This window comes from Ammospiza nelsoni, chromosome 3 (assembly GCF_027579445.1).
Source record: "Ammospiza nelsoni isolate bAmmNel1 chromosome 3, bAmmNel1.pri, whole genome shotgun sequence".
NCBI classification, from domain to species: Eukaryota; Metazoa; Chordata; class Aves; order Passeriformes; family Passerellidae; genus Ammospiza; species Ammospiza nelsoni.
Window position 1 is genome coordinate 75597381 of NC_080635.1, and position 17885 is coordinate 75615265.

A 17885-nucleotide genomic window follows, 5' to 3' on the forward strand; every position below is an offset into this window, starting at 1 on the left:
CATATAACTTATTTAAAAGATGTGGAGGAAGGTCATGCATAAGGACAAATATTATAAAACCAATTAAAGAAGACAGTGAGAAATACCATGTACAAATATCTGTGATATTATTTGAGATACAAGTATCAACAAGAACTGTGTCTCTTCACTAGGAATGAATGGATCCAGACTGGAGAACAAATGGTACCAGTAGTGATAAGCACTAATTACTTCTGGACTTTCTAAACAACATATTTCATCACACACCTCCTGCCTGGATAAGAAGACATGTTATTTTTACTTGATTAGCATAAATAGGAAGGATATTAGAGAAGCAGTATCTACAGAGAGAGATATGGGTAGTTTCTTTTATCAAAAAACTAGCAATCAAGTCAGTTGAAAATAAATTGAAAATACAAAGTAGTATTCAAAGCTTTGAGTCAAAAATAGAAAGAAAAACAAAGAGAGAAAGAGAGAAAGAAAGAGAGAAAGAGAGAAAGAAAAAAAGAGAAAGAGAGAAAGAAAGAACGAGAGAGAAAGAGAGAAAGAAAGAGAGAAAGAGAGAGAGAAAGAGAGAAAGAAAGAAAGAGAGAAAGAAAGAAAGAAAGAAAGAAAGAAAGAAAGAAAGAAAGAAAGAAAGAAAGAAAGAAAGAAAGAAAGAAAGAAAGAAAGAAAGAAAGAAAGAAAGAAAGAAAGAAAGAAAGAAAGAAAGAAAGAAAGAAAGAAAGAAAGAAAGAAAGAAAGAAAGAAAGAAAGAAAGAAAGAAAGAAAGAAATTGCATTAATTTACTACCAGTGGATATTGCATTAATGTGGCTAGAGGGTGAATTCAGGACCAGCTCAGCGTTCTGACTCAACAGTTGCGTCCTGGCATCATGCAAATCCTGATTTACAATAATCCTCGAGTCTCCATGAGCAGACAGGGCAAAAATAAAAGGACATGGCTGCAGGTCACAAAAACATTCAGTGCACTTTAAAAAGTGCACTTTAAAGCAAAAGCTGGCAGTGGCTAGAACTGTCACCAGAGAAGTGACAAATTTGAACAGGCCACTGGGACCTGTCGGGTCTCTCCAAATACTACACTCAATCCAATTCCCCAGTGATTCACTGAGTTTAAATACATGAACAACCCTTCCTATCAACTTGTACAACCTCCCTCATGCCACAGACCACCGAATTTCACACAGTAGTACACATACAAGCCCAGCAAAATAACAGAATATGCATTTCAGATGGACAGAAGCTACTTGTTGAGTGGTGCTTACACAGCAACAGGCTGCCAATGTTGGTTGCTGCAGCCCATGAGTAAACTCAAACTGATACTGCCAGGAGCTGCCACAGCAGCACTGAGCCAGCCTAGGCTGTACAAACACTTGCTGGTTGCCCTGTGCTCTTTACTGCTGCCACACTGACACACCAATACCCAACACAACTACTTTGAAGACCCTTGGGTGAAGATCCTTGGGTAATCTTTGACTGTAGTTCTCACAAGCTCTCCATCTTTTTTAAGTCTGTAACTTCTAGCTTCGGAGCCCTCCAGAGGGTTTGCCAGGCAAAGTCCTGAAGTACCTTTGGAGAGACCTCACATTAATCTTGTTGAAAAGTCTCAGATTCTGAGGTCTGGATTCATTCCCCCACACTGTGCCAGCATTACACACACATACATTTGCCAAAGGCATTGACCTCAGCAGTACAGTCACCTGAGGCTCTCCGTGTGAAAGAGAAGAGGGTGCAAGTTAAGCCTTCAGTGTAATGAACTGACTTCTACACATATTTTTTTTTTCTTTAGTGAGAAAAAACATATTGAATACATCCAAGCTGGAAATTTCTGTACAGGAAGGAAAATAGGATGAAAGCTGACCAGTTAATGTGCTTTCTTCAAAGTCAGGAGCTGAAGTTGATAACCCATTTATATGATCCATGACCTACTGAAATCTCATTGAGTGTCTTTTTCTTCTGTGATTTTACAGAACCACCTAAAATGAGGTATAGCACCTTTTAAAATGATTTTGTGATGTAGGTACTTACTACTAAATTGTAGAAGCCTCATTTGGAAACATAACTTTTATGTTATTACTGGTGTTGCTCCTGTCATTGTTGTTATCTTTCCACACTCTCAAGAAAAATATTAAAAACAGAGAAACGTAAATGCTGCTTTAATATAAATAATACAACTTGAAAGTAACTTTCAAGGGAACTAAAAACAGGCTGCTGAAGTGTTCTCTATGCTGATGCAAGCACAGTAAGAATTGATGAACGTGTCTGAGGAACATTCAAGTCACTAAAATAAAAGGACAAACATAGCAAGAGGAGGTTTTGAGTGTGGGCCTCACCTTGAGTCGCAGCTGAGTCCCATAACCTCAGCTCATGACCCTCTGCACCAGGAAATTCCCACTAGCAATCACACCAACCAGGTCAGCCCAGTTTTCTCAGCTCTGCGGGGGCCAAGTGCAGGAGAGGCACTGAAACACTGCTCTGCAAATGCACGACGCAGCAGCACAGCTGTGGGAAAGCATGTGGAGAAGGGCAACTGTGGGAGCCTCACACTTAATGCTTGAGCTTGGAAAGGTCTGCAAAAATAATCTTCCTTCTACTGAGAGGATTTGAGAAGGGAGGAGGGGTGTCATATGGGGAGCACCTTCCTGTGTGTTCCTACAGCAGCAAACACAAGAGCTCCCCAATGCTTTCTGAGGCCCTTGGAAACTAGCACAACACAAACAATAACACATTATCATTGCTTTTAGTCCTTACCTGTTTTCTCCCAAAAGCTTTACTTGCCAAAAGGCGGGAAGGGACCTGAACCAGAAATGTGATACACATTCCCTGAAAAAGAGAATCACATCATAACTCAAGTAACAGAGATGTTGTGCGCAGGTTGCTGACAGGTTTGAAGCCATAGCTTAGAGAAACCCTAAATCTCCTTTTTAATTTACACTTCTGGCTCCTCTTTCCCCATCAGGAGTGCTACACTAATCACTTACAATCCTATTTTTGGACCTGGGTGGTAACTGTGCGGCCAAAAGCACTCGTGCTGCAATTAAACTTTGTCTCCTTTTTTAGTTCACATCATCCCACATCCCTTGCTTGGAGCAATTGGTACATTTTATGACTATATTCCTATTCTTCATTGCCTAAGAGATTGCAGAAAGTGTATTTTTTCTCATATTCATAAAGAGACAAACAAAAAAGCTTTGTTCTCAAGGACAGCAGCAGGATGGCTGGCTATGTAAAAAAAAATTCCTGTTGCCCAGTCTGCTCTGTATGTGAGTTACACTGTGGGTTAAGGCTCAAATGTACATGAGGAGAGGAAAGGCAGAAGTTCTGGTTTTGGAATGCAGTGGATGTTTTTCCAATGTGTGAATAGCATCAGTGCTGTAGCAGCCAGTGGATGATTTTGCTCTGATAGTCCTGCTCTGCCATTGCTCTCGCTGTCCAAAGCCCGTGGGACTGCTCTGCTGTCCCATCAGGGGTGCCCAGCAGCTCCATCAGTGTCACCCTGGTGCACACATTGTTTGACACCTTCCTCCATTCAGAAAATGGGTGGGAAACCAGTTGGCTTGAATGGGTTTCTCTGTACACCCTGGAGCAGGACGAGGAGAAACACATCTAATAGACTTGCTTGTTCTCTTCATCTTTTAAAACTATAACTAGCACAGTGCAATAGAGATTAAGTGATATCTTTATGGTAGTTTTGCACAACCACACAAGCAAAATCTAAGAATCTTTTTCAATATGATATTCTTATTAAAGATTTTAACCTAATTGAATACTTAACATGAACCCTTATGGAAAATAGCACAACTAAACCATGCATGTTTAATACAGAATAGAACATGTAATTACCAGAGTGAATCTTAGAATAGTTTAATGTCTTTTGTTATGGTAAAATGAATCAATAGGGTTTCAACATTTAGGTTTCAGTCTTGCACAGACTTGTCCCTGTGTGGAGCTGTTTGCGTGACTAGACCCTCCATTAATTTACATTAATAAAGAGATAATTAGTGCATAATGAAAAATGCTCAAACAACTGTCTCTATTATAGAGAACTGAATCTAAAATTTTTCATTATATTGAACTTTTTATTCAGTAGGATCTTGGAACCCCAGAGTCTTTTGTATGTACAATTTATCTGCATTCCACCTTACGTGTGAGTGTTTTGCAATGCAAATATTCTTCTGTTTAATCTTGGAACAGGGACAAACCTTTCTCTGGCTCATTTTTTCCCCATTTGTGCTAAGTGCCTACAGAGTGATTCCAGTGCCACAAAGTCAAATCCTGAACAGCTGAACCTGTTATTATTGATATGGTTATTGTCATTTGTCTTTGTTTTAATTGATACAAAAGTAAAGACTTTATTAGAAATTTGTGTCTAACTAAAAAAACCCCACTATGATTATTTTGATAGCATATGTGCCTTTTGTAGTGCCTTTTTCTCACCACAGACTTTCAACAAGACTCCATTTTTGTCCTATTTGTCACAGTCCACATTCTTGAAAAGGTGGCCAAGATTACTTGCTCACTGAATGTTTCTCAATTCTACCAGTGGCAAACTACTAGATGGGGCAGACATATTCAGCGTTGGAGATAAGACACTATTTTTCTACTTTTTTAGTTAGCATCTAGGTAAAAATAATATTTTATCTGAATTTCAAAATTCTTCTTGATTTGTTTTTACATGTCAGTTGTGTAATGAGTCTTTCTTGGAGTAAAGATAGGTAAAATATTGTTGTTCAGAATAGCTGGAAGAGAGCTCAGTTCTAAAAGTTTAGTTACAGTCATATTTTCATAGGATAAAGTTATATTAAGTCCTTTAAAGAGAAGAAATCTCCCAAAAGCTAAAGATAAAACTTGGCTGCTTCTTGATTTCCTTCTGAGAAGATTAAAGAATAGAATTAACTTTAGTAATAAGGCATGTGAAACTTGGATTGCAATGATTAAACTGGATTTCTTTGGGAAGAGAGATCATAACAAATCTTACTGAGCATTCCTCCGCATTTGTGCTGGATTCAGCTTTCCTTGTCACCTGTCTCACGAATATTGGAATGAGTCATGCTTAGAATGATGGAGGTGGGATAGATCATCTATGAACAAAATATCTCTGTCATAGGGAATTTATGTGGCTGTTGCAAATGAACATATTGTTAAAGACCACAGCAAAGCAATGTCAGGGGAAGATGAAAGGCAGTTGCCGTAGATTGTAATGTGATGCTACAGGTTTTTTGCATTATTGATTCCCTGCACAACACAGAGGGTGGGAAGTGGGAGAAGAAGAGAGAGAAAATGAAAAACACTGCTGCAGAAAAGTGTCATGAGATGAAAAAGGAAAGTGAATATTATGATGCAATTCTGAAGGTTTCTTCAGCATGAATAAACGTGCCCTCTAGGCATGATGCAGCTTAAAACGCATGTATTTGGCACAACGGAACTGCTCTTTTATTTCTGGTAAATTTGATAGCAGCAGGCAGGCAAACAAAGGAATATAGACTGCTTGAGATCCACATTGAGGATTTGTAGAAATCATGTAGAAATGTAGAAACCATATAAAAAAACAGCTGTTAACTGTTTCATAGAATCAGTTCCTGAATATTAGGATTGTATTAGAGGTGCTTATACTATCTACAAACAGGAGGATTTTAAAAATTATTTATCTGGCTGGTCAGATGTAATGTGGCAGTGCTATCACACATTTTGCCATGCCAGGCTGACCTAGATCAAAGCCATTCTCAGGTTCCTTCTTTCTGGGAACACCACACTTATGCCATGTGTCTTGGGCTCTCAGAGTCCAAAAATCAAAATGCATATATGATGAAAAAGTCGGTGCAACTGCATTCTGCAGTGACCCTGGCATGACTCCAGGAGTCATTTAAAGAGAGATAACATCCTTCCAATAAAAAATTTCTCATCATTTTGCTCTCATCATTTTAAATATTTGGAAATATTTCATGTCTTTCCAAATAGAAATAGGTATCAAGAGAAGAAAAAAAACCTACAATGTTTTTATTATTTTCAGTAATGCAATTTGAGCTCCTTCTTGAAAAAGAACATATAAATCATTCTGACTGGTAGTTCTTAACACAGAAAAAAAAAATCAGCAGGTCAAGCAGGGGCACTTTCTTTTTATTTGAATACTTGTAACAGACTTCAGAGAATATGCATGACTAACTATAAAAATGTACATACAAAGATAGAAACACAATTTTTTTTCATGTAAATGCCCTACAAATTAATACACGATAACAGAAAATTCCTTTCCTTCCCTTTCCTTTCTAGCTTAGCTCAGAAACCACAAAGTCATTCAGTTTTGGATCTATTCCTATTTCTCAGACTCCCCAGGAGGTTTAGTGAAAGCAAGACATAGCTCTTTCCTGGAACCCCATGGGCATTACTACATGTTTTAGATGTAGATAAGGCTGCTACATTCTGCATTTGGGAAGTCAAGATTTCATTTATAAGGTGCTGAAGCTGGAAGGCTTTCATGTCAGGCCCTCAGCTCACAATCTCCAGCAAAAGAGGAAATGGAGGGTATGTCAGCAGCAGGCAGCCAAGCACAGAACAGAGACATGGCAGCTCAGTGCATATGTTCACACAGCTGAGTGCTGTGTGGAGATACCACGTGCATCTGGCAAGCAAAGTGTTTCTGTTAGCATAGCACTGCTTTCAGCAGCAGCACATCAACAGCACTGCTTGGGCCCAGCACCAGATTATCATTTTATACATTTTCAGATGTCTTGCATAGGTTAAAAGGAATCTTCACAGTGTGATGACTCTTTTCTTGGGTGGACAGGAAAGGGGGTAACAAAAATAAAAACCAAGAATGTTACTGAGGAGCTCTGTAGTAGATGCAGGGTGGTGGAGGACCCAGAACAACAAGTTAACCTGTGCACAGCTCTGTAAAAGTATTGTCCCATGTTCACACAGAGGACAATTCAGTTTTGTAACCACCAAAGAATTGTTTCCTGATTCCTCCTGTTCTTTTCCCCACTTCTCCATGGGCAATGTACCCAACAGTTTAACTAGGAATAGTGTCTTCTTGGAGATCATCTTCTTAGACAAGTGCTGAAGCCTCTGAGCAGGACAGCAGTGGTGGCTGGGACCAAGAGCTGCTGTTGTGTGACTTGAACCCTTTTTCCAGGTCAGCTTGGCTTTTCAGCCTGATCTCACTGTGTGGAGGGGAGCAAGTGTGGCATATGCCACAGGTCTGAGCTCTGACATGGAAACATACTCAGAGTGAAATATTCAGGATAAAATTCAAGGGGGAAAAGCACATTTATCAGTAGTATAGCTACTAAAATCAGGTTTGTTCAGGTGGAAGTTATGCCTTTTGCAGGTTCCCATGACAATACCCACTACAATGATCCTAACTTGTCTTTTTGCATTTGTTTTCTCAATGCACTGCTCTCAGTGCATCTCCTTTTACCTCCTATTCCCAGCTCCCCTCCCCAGTACGGTCAACTCCCATTTCCCATTTCTTCCAACCTCCTCATTTCCATTACTTCCTGCTCCCAGATCCCTCCCTGGTTAGCTGGGCATCAGGCAGTGTGGCAGATTTGAAGGTGGCAGATCAGCCAGGCAGTATTCACTTGCTACTACACAGCAGGGGAACAAGCAGATAAAGTGCTTTCCCCAGCAGGGCAACAAATTGCATGTTACTGTTGATTGTCATTAAACATTTTAACAATTTTAATCTCTTTGAGATCTTTATCCGTCTGTCAAATTTGTTTGCAGTTGAACATCACTGGGGAAAGACGGACAGATGGTATAATCACATAAGCCTCCTTTCACTGGGAAGCCACATTAAAAAAAAGGGCAAAAATAACAAAACCATCCTGTTTCTTTTTGGAGACTGGGTGGAGGCAGAAATTCTGACAATCAGATACAGATTATGCAGTGATCAGGGTTGGAATCAATATTTAGAGTCTTCATTCAAAATGTTAAAGGGGTTTTGGATGGTGATCACATGTGCTATGACATAGATATCACTATGGGTCTGCTGTGCCATGTCCTGTACTGGCTTAGGAGAAAATCCGATTCCTTCTTCACTTTCCACTCTCTCCTGCAGCTTACCAGTGCTGAAACCTTTGCTGTGGCTCAGATGGTGATCTGCAGAGGCAGACAGGACCATTTCAGACAGCTGTATGAGTATTAGATGCTGCCCATAACTCTGTGTGGGACTCTAGATTTTAGGACCACCCCAACCTTATGCCAGAATAACATTTTTTGTGGGTGTGAACACACTCTCAGCAACACTGCCCAAACTGCTGTTTCCTGAAGATATTTTCTATGTGGCGTAAAGGACCCAAAGCCACAGACATCGACCCCATTTTGATTACCAAAATATATTATATAAGTTCTCCTGGGAACTTGTTGCAGTTAACATTAAATCGATTAAGCCACTGCAGTTCAATAATACACGTTTAATGCTGCAGGTACGCTGAGGGCTGCCGGCTGCTGCCTGGCACCTAGCAGCCGCGGGCACGGCTCCCCCGAGCACCGCGGAGGGCAGCGGCGGGCTCGGCGTGTGCCGAAGGGGCCGCCGCAGGTGCCGTGACGGCGGCGGGGATGGGCCTCGGCTCCGGCGCCCGCGCACCCGTCGACCCCGCCGTGAGAGGAGAGCTGCGGGCGGGCTGCGCCTCGGGCTCTGAGGGGCGGGGGGTTGGCCGGGGCCAGGAGCGGGACTGCTCCTCTCCGGGGGAGGGCCGGGACCGCTCCGGGCCGCGTCCCCAGGCGTGCACAGCGCCAAGGAGAGGCAGCGCCGGTGCCTTCCCCGCCTGGCCGGGGCGGGGCAGGGAGGCGGCCGCTGCCGCCGCTTCCCGGTCGCCCGCTACGGCCCCGGCCGCGCCAGGAACCATGAGCGGCTCCGGCCCGGAGGAGCCGCAGCCCAGCCAGGCGTCGGAGGAGGACCGGCAGCAGGAGGCCGAGCAGGACTGGGCGGCGGCCAAGGCTTTCTACGACAATCTGGTTACCCAGAGGCCCCGGCCGGTGAGTGCGGGCGGGCAGGGGGTCCGGAGCTCGGGCGTCCGGGGGGAGGCTGGGGGCCCGGGGGCTGAGGGCCGCGGGCCGGCGCTACCCTGCGCTCGCTCCGCAGCCCAAGCCCCAGAACGCCATCACGGTGGCCGTGTCCTCCCGAGCCCTCTTCAACCTGGTCGAGGAGCAGCGGATCTACGAAGAGCAAGGCGTGGAGAAGTACGTGGAGTACCAGCAGAAAAACGAGAACATCATCCTCAAGCCCGGACCGGCGTTCTACTTCGTCAAGGTAGCCAGGAGGCGGCCCGGAGCGGGAGGCCCGGTGGGGCGGGAGAGGGTGTGGGGTGCGGCGGGGCACGGAGGATGCTGCGAGGCCAAATTTCGGGAAGAGGAGGAGCCCGAAGCCTCCTTCAGCGGAGATAATCCTGCCTCGGGGAGATGCTTTGGGAGCTGTTCTCCCAGCGCCGAGCTCGTCGCGGCGGGGCAGCCCGGGAGCATTCCCCGCATCTCTCTGCGCACCCTGGTCCCGCGGCCACCGCTTCTCTCTCCTCTTCCATTCCCTCTCCTCCTCTCCTGCCCTCCCCTCCCGCCGGCTCTAATGCCGAACGCCTGCGGCAGAGCACGTACTGCTCGCGTCACCAGGACCGGAGTGGTACCCTCAGCATCCCGGTTTGTACCCGGCTCACAGCCCGGGTGTGGGTAAGGAGCAGCCTGCTTTTTCTGCTGGACATGGGGCATATGAGGCGCCTCTCCTTTTAAGACCATTTCTGTCAAGATGAGCCCCAATTTTTTTTGTTGAAGTTTGTCACAACCTCCTCCCCAAAACCACCCAAAACAAAACAAATAAACCAACTCAGTTACCTTCCTCACCTCAAAAAAGAAAACCAAAACAAAAAAACACCCAAAACACAACCAAACACAAACAGTGTTGATTTTAATTTATTTTGGTCAGCTTTAATTTTTCCTTGCTTTTGTTGTCTCCTTGGAAATTGTTCTTGAGGACCAGCAAAAAAAATGGACTCCCTACTTCTTAGTCAGGGTTTAAGAAGAGCTGAAATGGAATATTCTGCTTTCATTGCACAACAAAAGAGAAATGGCCAAGGAAAACACCCTGCAGAATGGAAAGGAAGTGAAATTACAGAAAAGCGAAAAAAGTGAAAAGATGTATGTTTTTGAAGAGCACAGGATTTAGTAGGACTGTCTTGAAAAACACTGGCTACAGAGTTAATTTTATGTCCACTTGCTGAGCTTTACTACAACAATTTTAGAAAATTAATGAAATCATAACTAGAAATCATACCTCCAAATTAGAGTTGTGGCAGAACATTTCAGGTTTTAAAATGATTTTGCATTATTTCAGTTTTGGCCTCAGGAATTTAAAACATTTTCTTCATTACTAACTTTATGAACACACACATTTATGTCAATACCCATGCTGCTGTAAATATAACATAGCTATTAGTAGCATTAATGACACAAGCACTGTAAAGGTGTTTCTAACATAAAAGTGTGACCATAAAATAATGCACAGTGTACACCAGTGAGGGCAGACTGACTTGGGAATTAACTGCATCTTTTCCTATGTGTAGCAGCCCTGCCAGCACAGTCAGTTTTTAAGATTAGAGTTCAGTGTCAAATTTAGAGTATAAGCATGATTTGACTCTTTAACTGCTCACACTTTGGAAATCAGAGCTGTTAGCTATGCCCAGCCCAATGCACCTTGACCTCTGTTCCCTTCTGACATGTATTTTTGTTTGAATTCTTTATATTGCTTAGTCACAGGAATCATTAGGCTAAAGAACTGTGGCTTTGTTGAGTCATCCTTTCTACTTGGAGACAAAGAAAGCAAAAAAGAAATAATGTATTTTTCTTTGGGTTCCCTTATTGAAACATTTAAGATTCTAACTTGAAATATTATATCTCATGCTTGTAGTACAGGCCACAGTGTCCTTAGATTGCAAAGTATAAAGACACTGGACAAAAAATGGAATCCCCTCCTCCACTCACCCTTATTCTCTAAAAATTTAAGAAATTGACTGTGTAGTAGAGTATTAACAATAGAAGTGAGTTATGATCACATACTAACATTTTTTTTCTAGGCCTTACACCAGGCTGTAACTTAGAATTTTCCTAAGCACAGTCCCATAATAACATAGCTTTCAAAGGTGAGATTTCCAGAATTTAATTATGAAATCTGTGTTTTAATTCTGAACAACTGGCCTGACTTTTTAAAGCATCTTAATAAAAATCACTCTATCTTGCATTCATTTGATGATTCATTATTGATTTTGTTGCTGCAGTCCCAAAGAATTCCATTCAAGGTCAAGATGAAGTTCTAGATAGGAGAACAGATGGATACAGAGAGAGATGAGCAGATGAAAGGTCAAGGAAATAAGAATGCCAGACTATGGGTATAACATGTTGGCCAATTATCTTAGAAGAGATCTCATATCAAAATCTGTCTCATTCATTGCTGCAATCACAAACTCTCAAGCTAATCATGTGATTTTGTACTCATTACTTAAGGATTGTCTTTGACACCTGATGACCTGAACTGTCAGTAAATCAGTAAAAGGAAATTCCATAGCTCAAAAAAAAAAATTTACTTGCTTCCTTTCAAATGAACCCAAATCAAATGGTTGCTGGGGGCAGCAAAGCAGAAAGGAGTTAAAGAAGTTCAGCAAGTTAAACTATCAGGTATTTTACACCCTCCTTCAAGACAATCCTATCACTAAAAGTACAGTGACTAAGAAAGGAGGCACGCTGGACTATTGACTTCCACATTTCCAACCTGCAGGCACTGGAGCATGTCAATACCCGGCTTCTCGAGCTGTACCCTGATGATGAGGAACGGTTTGATATTGTCCTGATGACTAATGTCCATGCTCAGGTGGGAGTGAGGCTCATAAACAGCATCAATCACTATGGTAAATAAAATAATTACTGATGTGTAGAATTGCCATCTGTAACATAATAATATGAATTAATTTTATTCTTCCTGTTCTGACTTTGGGAAAAGCAGCTTCTTGGATATTTATTTTTGGGTGTCAGCATAAGTGAAATAGTATTAGACAGAATTTGATCCAGTGCTCTAGATTTGTCAGGTGTGAACCATAACTTCTGAGAAGTCCTTAAACTTTTTCATATTTGGTATCTGTGCTCCCTACACATACATCTTCACAGCAGTTACTCTGCTGTCACAGGGGAAATTTTTTCCCCTAAATTCTTAATGAGGATGAGCTGATCAAACATTGTAATTATTTGAAGTTGTGTAACTTGTTGAAATTAAAATGAATTTTTTTTTAAGTTTACTGTAAGCTAGGCTAGTGCACCTTTTCATAGGTTCCTTTTACAGGTTTGTAGTGTCAAGCAGAGCCACACCTTGTGCTGTTCTTACTTTAGGCTTAACAATTGAACGTTTCTGTATGACGGGAGGACAGAGCCCCATTGGTTACCTGACTGCGTACCTCACGAACCTGTACCTCTCAGCGGATTCCGACAAAGTGCAGGAAGCTATAGAAGCAGGTTTGAACTGACTTTCTTTTGCTATCTGTTGATATCTTTTGTTATCTGTTGAGCTTGTTCAAAAATTATATACATTGTGTGTCTCACAGAAAGTAGTTCTGCTTTATCAAATGGAGAAAGTCACCACTTTGTGTGGTGCAAGCTTATCACTTACTTTTACTCAACCAAATAAAATCGGTTGATATGGTTCTTCTTTGACTCTTCAGCCTGCTGATAGTGACAACCACTCTACACCTTTGTCTTCTCCCCTTCAAAAACAAGACTCCCACCTCTATTCAACTTCTGTTTGAATAGCATCATCTTTTTGATACAACTTAAAAAAGCAACTTCTGTGTCCCATTTTTGTTAAAAAGTAACAAATACTTTGATTGAGTGGTCTACTTGGGATTCCCTACTTTTCTCTTATTTGCAGCACAGCATGGGAAGCAGTTTTATACAGTCTTATGTGAAAGCGGAAGGAAGCGTGTCCAAGAAGTTTTGGCAGTGGGACAGCTTCCATGCATTTGTGTTACAGAACAGCCATCTCTAATTAGCTTTTGTGTTTGGATTGCTCACCATATAGAAGGGTCACCACCAATGAGTTGTTGGAACCAAACTGCTGACGGTTTCATGACTGACTCTGCAGGACATGCTAACCGAGGCTCTCTGATCCATTTTCAGGCATTGCATCAGCTACGATGTTCACTGCTAACAAAGGTGTTGTTTACTCGGATACACAGCTAAGGGTGGCTTTTGATGGGGATGCTGTTATATTTTCTGATGAATCAGAACAGATTTTCAAAGAGCAAGGATTAGATAGATTTTTTGAACATGAACAGCTGAATGAAAATAAGCCTCTTGCACAGGTTTGTATTTCTTTAATTTCTTGTTTAAAGGGAGTTTCCAAAAGATCTGATGATTTTCATTGCTGCTGTATTTCTCTGTTTCCCCCATGTAGATGTGTTCTTTGTGAAAGCTGATGCCTTTATTTATTTCCTTCTTCAAAGTTAATCTTTAAAATGCATGTTTCACATAAAAGAGGTCGCCACTGCAGTCCTTTTACCAGGCCATCACTGCAGTCCTCTCTCATTTCTCTGAGAGAACTGCATATATAAGACAGTGACTTACAGTTGTCTTCTAATAGTATTAGAAAAAGAAATATTTGTACTGATTTCTCTCTTTTTTTTTATCAGAGTAGGTAATGTTAATTTCAAACAGTGAGATATTCTGGTTATTAAAACAAGATAATATCTGCTTATTCTCAAGCAGAGCTATGCTATTTGTCTAAAAACACAAATATTTTAACATTAGCTTAAACTGAAAGACCGATTCTGCCATTGTTAAAAATAGTGTAAATTCAGAGTAAAAGCTTTATTTATGAAAGTACTGGACAGTACAATATATTGCAATTTGAACAAAATTGTCATTTGTTTCTATTAATTGGAATATACTATAGTCATTAGTCTGGAAAGAGTTCATTGATGGCTTTGTACTAAGTCTTGTACTGTATTTTTTGCAGGAAAAAATGTTACAGTTTGTGGTTCATAGCAAAAAGAGTTCCATGTTTTCAATGAACATTTTATTAAAGACTATAATTAAAAATTAATATTGTAAGAGATCTTGTAAACCTTAGTGAGAATTACTTTCCCACTTATCCTACCATGTAGTGTTACGGTTTTAACTTTTTGCCAACATGTGAATTCCTAGTGAGGGTGCAGACCCATTTGGAGATGTTACATAGAGAATTTGTGGAGGAGCACAGCACTGAAAAAAGGAATTCTGTGTTTAACTGGCAGTTTGGAAGAAAGCAAAAGAATTCTTTTGGAAACTGTGGACATATACTTAATATGCTTCTTGTATTTCATACTCAGGGTCCTTTGAAGGGTTTTCTGGAAGACCTGGGGAAGCTCCAGAAGAAGTTCTATGCAAAAAACGAACGACTAAATTGTCCTATAAGGACCTACCTGGTCACAGCCAGAAGTGCAGCGAGCTCTGGAGCCAGAGTGCTGAAGACTCTCCGTAGCTGGGGTCTGGAGATTGATGAGGCCCTTTTCCTGGCAGGAGCACCGAAAGGACCAATCCTGGTGAAAATCCACCCTCACATTTTCTTTGATGACCAGATGTTCCACATTGAAGGAGCACAGAAATTAGGCGCCATAGCTGCGCATGTCCCCTATGGCATTTCTCAGAAGTACCAAAAATCTTCATGACTGGAGGGTACCATTAAGGATAAGGTTCTTAACTCAGCCAGCCTCTAATCTACCAATAGTAACATCTGTAAACCTATACATTTGTGTATTGTGAGCACTGTGTCTAAAGATTTAACTTCTGGCTAGAACAGCCTTTAAAGGAAGTTTTTTAATATTGGTAAGTTTTTAATAGAGTTATTTTAATATAGTTCTTAAAGAGTTTAGATTTTTTTACCTGACTGTATCTTAACACTGTGGTTTTGATATTAAGAGATTTGTACTGTTTTTATAGCTTGAGACATATTCTGAAAGACAGAACACTTATAACAGTTATATTTTATCTAAAAAATTGTTGACAGGTTATTTATAAGAAAATTCATGCTGCAATGCTGGTTCTTGACAGTTATTTCTGAAGTTCTCAAAAGCACAGTTTACATGTAACTGTTTACCTGTTGGTGGTTTGCTGGTTAAGTATGTGTTCAGTAGGTCTGTCACCACATGGTTTTGGCTTCTAGTAAAATATTAGGGCATTTGGTTGTGTTTGCACGTATTTTTCTATACTGTTTTCTTATCTTAATAAAGCTGGCTTTACAGAACATTGTCATTTTTCTATGTAGAGCTTTTAGCATAGTTTCCTAGGCAGAGTTTGTGTAATTAGAATGTTCCTGATGTTTGGAACCAGCAGTGACTACTTTCAGTCTAATCTGAGAACTAGAGGTCTCACCTTGACCCAACATACTTCACAAAACTGGGTAGAAGTCTGAGGTGCTGTATCTTGGCTGGGACAAAGGCTGAAGCTTTAGAGCACACCTCCATAACAGCAGATAATCTCCCTGGAAATAATACTGTTGATGGAACTACTTTCTTCTTAACTAGATTCCCTGAGGATTTACAACTGTTCTGTGATCTGCGTGAACTCAATTTGGCAACTTCTGATGAGTTTCCAGGGGACAGGTGCCTGTTGCTGCATGACTTCATATTTACACCATAGGTCTATTCTCTCTCTTTTATACTAAATTCCTGTGTCTCATTGTTATCCATGTAACTAAGTGATCTCCAAAAGACACCACTAACATCTCTCAGGTGGTGTTTGCTCTCTTTCTCTCCCTACTGGAACAACTGTCCTGTTTTATTATTTATTGTTGTCATATATTCATACCAGAAGAGACAAAACCAAAAGAATGTGCTTTGCAGTGGGAGTAGAAATGGTGAATCAAGTTTGTCATGATCTGTGGTTCCTGGGGGAATTCGGCCCAGGATCTCATGTTAGCCTCTGAAAGTTTGGTCTCCTCTGTCCAGATGAACTGTCCTGGTATTATAGAAAGCTCCACTGCATCAATTATGGTTTCCCTCCCAGGAACACAGGCAATCATTTAAATGTTCTGGGTCCAAGCCACAAAGTTCTTTGGAAGCAAAGGCAAAAGCCTTGATCCTGCATGAAACACAAATAGAGTTGGAAAGGTTTTCAAGTGTTCACACCAGTATGTGATGTCGATGGGATGCACTGCAGATTTCTGGTGTACTTGGAGCTTCGTATGTGCTAAAGGCTTGGTGCCCAAAACGTATCACATTTCCCAGCCCAGCCAGGAGGTGAGGAAGACAAGAATTAACTGAGGCCTGGTCATTGTCTGCCAGGATGGGATAGAGTTACCAAATGGAGATTATGAAAAATGTTATTAGCAGATGTTTTTATGTGAGAGATCAGACTCCACAAGGAATTCAAAAATATTCCTTAGCTGTGGAATATAAATTGTGTGTGTACCACAAAAGCATGGCTGCAAATTTCAGAAAGACCAGTCCTGCCTTTTTGAAGCAGAACATGTATTATCTGGTTTTCATCCATGCATTGTTAGAGCTGTAGAGGTTGGGTGCAGGAAATAAAACTGGCATTTGACTCCCACTGAACAATCACATCTTGATAATGAGAAGGTTAATGGAATCCTTAATCCCTGTAGGAGTGCAGAGGTGAATCTCATACCTGACAGGGCAAGCATGCAAATCAGTGAATAAATTGGAAGCTGAGTCATGTGTTCTATTATGTTTACCTTTATTTCCAACAAACCATCCATGTACAACAAGAATGAAACCTACTGTCCAGGACACCAGAACTTCCAAGTATTTTTTTGATCTGTGCACACACAGTACTAGGGGACTCCCTCTTGCAGTGTCCTCCTGACAGCACTAAGGCATGTGTAAAAAGAGTTCACAAATCTACTATTCCAGTAGAATTTACATTCTTAGTCACAGAATTCAAATTGACATTAAAGATCAGAAACTGATGTTAAGGCCCACACTTTTCCTAAATTAGTTGAGCAAAATGCTCTTAGATGTTTCAGATCATACACTGTCCTTTGATTGTCAGGCAACTGTCCCCAGGCTCAATGGCTGCTTCTCTGCATATCCAGCTGGCAGCTTGGTGGTGGAGTGGAGCCTACTAGTACATGCAAGTACCTTCCAGACTAATCTGGATGTTTGGGAGAATCAGCTTGCCAAGCAGCCTCTGCCTGTTAAAATTATTTTCTTCTGCTCCAAGGCACAGCTTAGCTAGTGGACCGAAATAATCTTTTTCAAGAAAATTCTGTGAAGTGGGGTGGGAGCTGAGGAAAAGTGTTTTCTATTTTTGTAGACATAGAAGAGAATTGTCTCTTAATAGCATTCCAATCCACAAAACAAAACAAACAAGCAAACAACAACAGCCACAAAACTCAACAAAAAATTTCTTGCTTCTCACGCTTATCAAGCTTCCATGAGTTTATGCCCTTGTAACCCTAAGGTAGTCACAATTAAAACAGCAGAAATATTTTTCAGTAGGGAAATAGAGAGAACTGTCCTTTATCAGTCTGTTTTCAACACTGAAAGACAGATTCATGAAAAGGAAATTGTCATCCTAGACAAAATCTGGGGAGGACTAGTAATAACACAGATGGATTGTGTACAAACAGAGCTCCATCAGGGAAACCCAGTTCTTGTTCCCATAGTTTCCAGGTTCCTGCACTGCATAAGAGTCCAGGAAAGACAGTAAGTCAAATGAGAATGTCTCCAACTGCTACCAATTCCTGTGGAGAAAAATGTTATAAATAGGATTCTGAAGGTGGCTTCAGATTTTTGTTTTACAGAACATATTCTCAGAGTGTGTTTGATATTTCCCATCACCATATTCCCAGTTCCTTCCCATCTTTAAGACACCCTTTTAATTTCCAGGCTAGCATGTCATCTGAAGGACCAAAAATATAAAGTATTTCAGATCAAA

The 17885-nt window shown here is 41.1% G+C and overlaps 1 protein-coding gene across 1 annotated transcript; it reads left to right on the top strand.

The window, feature by feature from the left end:
- The first annotated feature begins 8537 nt into the window (after nt 1-8537).
- On the top strand, nt 8538-15231 carry NT5C1B (5'-nucleotidase, cytosolic IB). The gene is made up of 6 exons (XM_059468354.1): nt 8538-8957; nt 9064-9231; nt 11740-11869; nt 12345-12467; nt 13128-13312; nt 14318-15231. The coding sequence occupies exons 1-6, from the start codon at nt 8538-8540 to the stop codon at nt 14654-14656; spliced, it is 1365 nt and encodes a 454-aa protein (XP_059324337.1). The 3' UTR covers nt 14657-15231.
- The last annotated feature ends 2654 nt before the right edge of the window (nt 15232-17885 follow it).

Bases quoted from the DNA above. Each gene is read 5' to 3' on its own strand.
- NT5C1B (XM_059468354.1), top strand. From the start codon at position 8,538: ATGGGCCTCGGCTCCGGCGCCCGCGCACCCGTCGACCCCGCCGTGAGA. The intron at 8,958-9,063 runs GTGAGTGCGGGC...CTCGCTCCGCAG, and splicing joins TTACCCAGAGGCCCCGGCCG to CCCAAGCCCCAGAACGCCAT. The intron at 12,468-13,127 runs GTTTGAACTGAC...ATCCATTTTCAG, and splicing joins GCAGGAAGCTATAGAAGCAG to GCATTGCATCAGCTACGATG.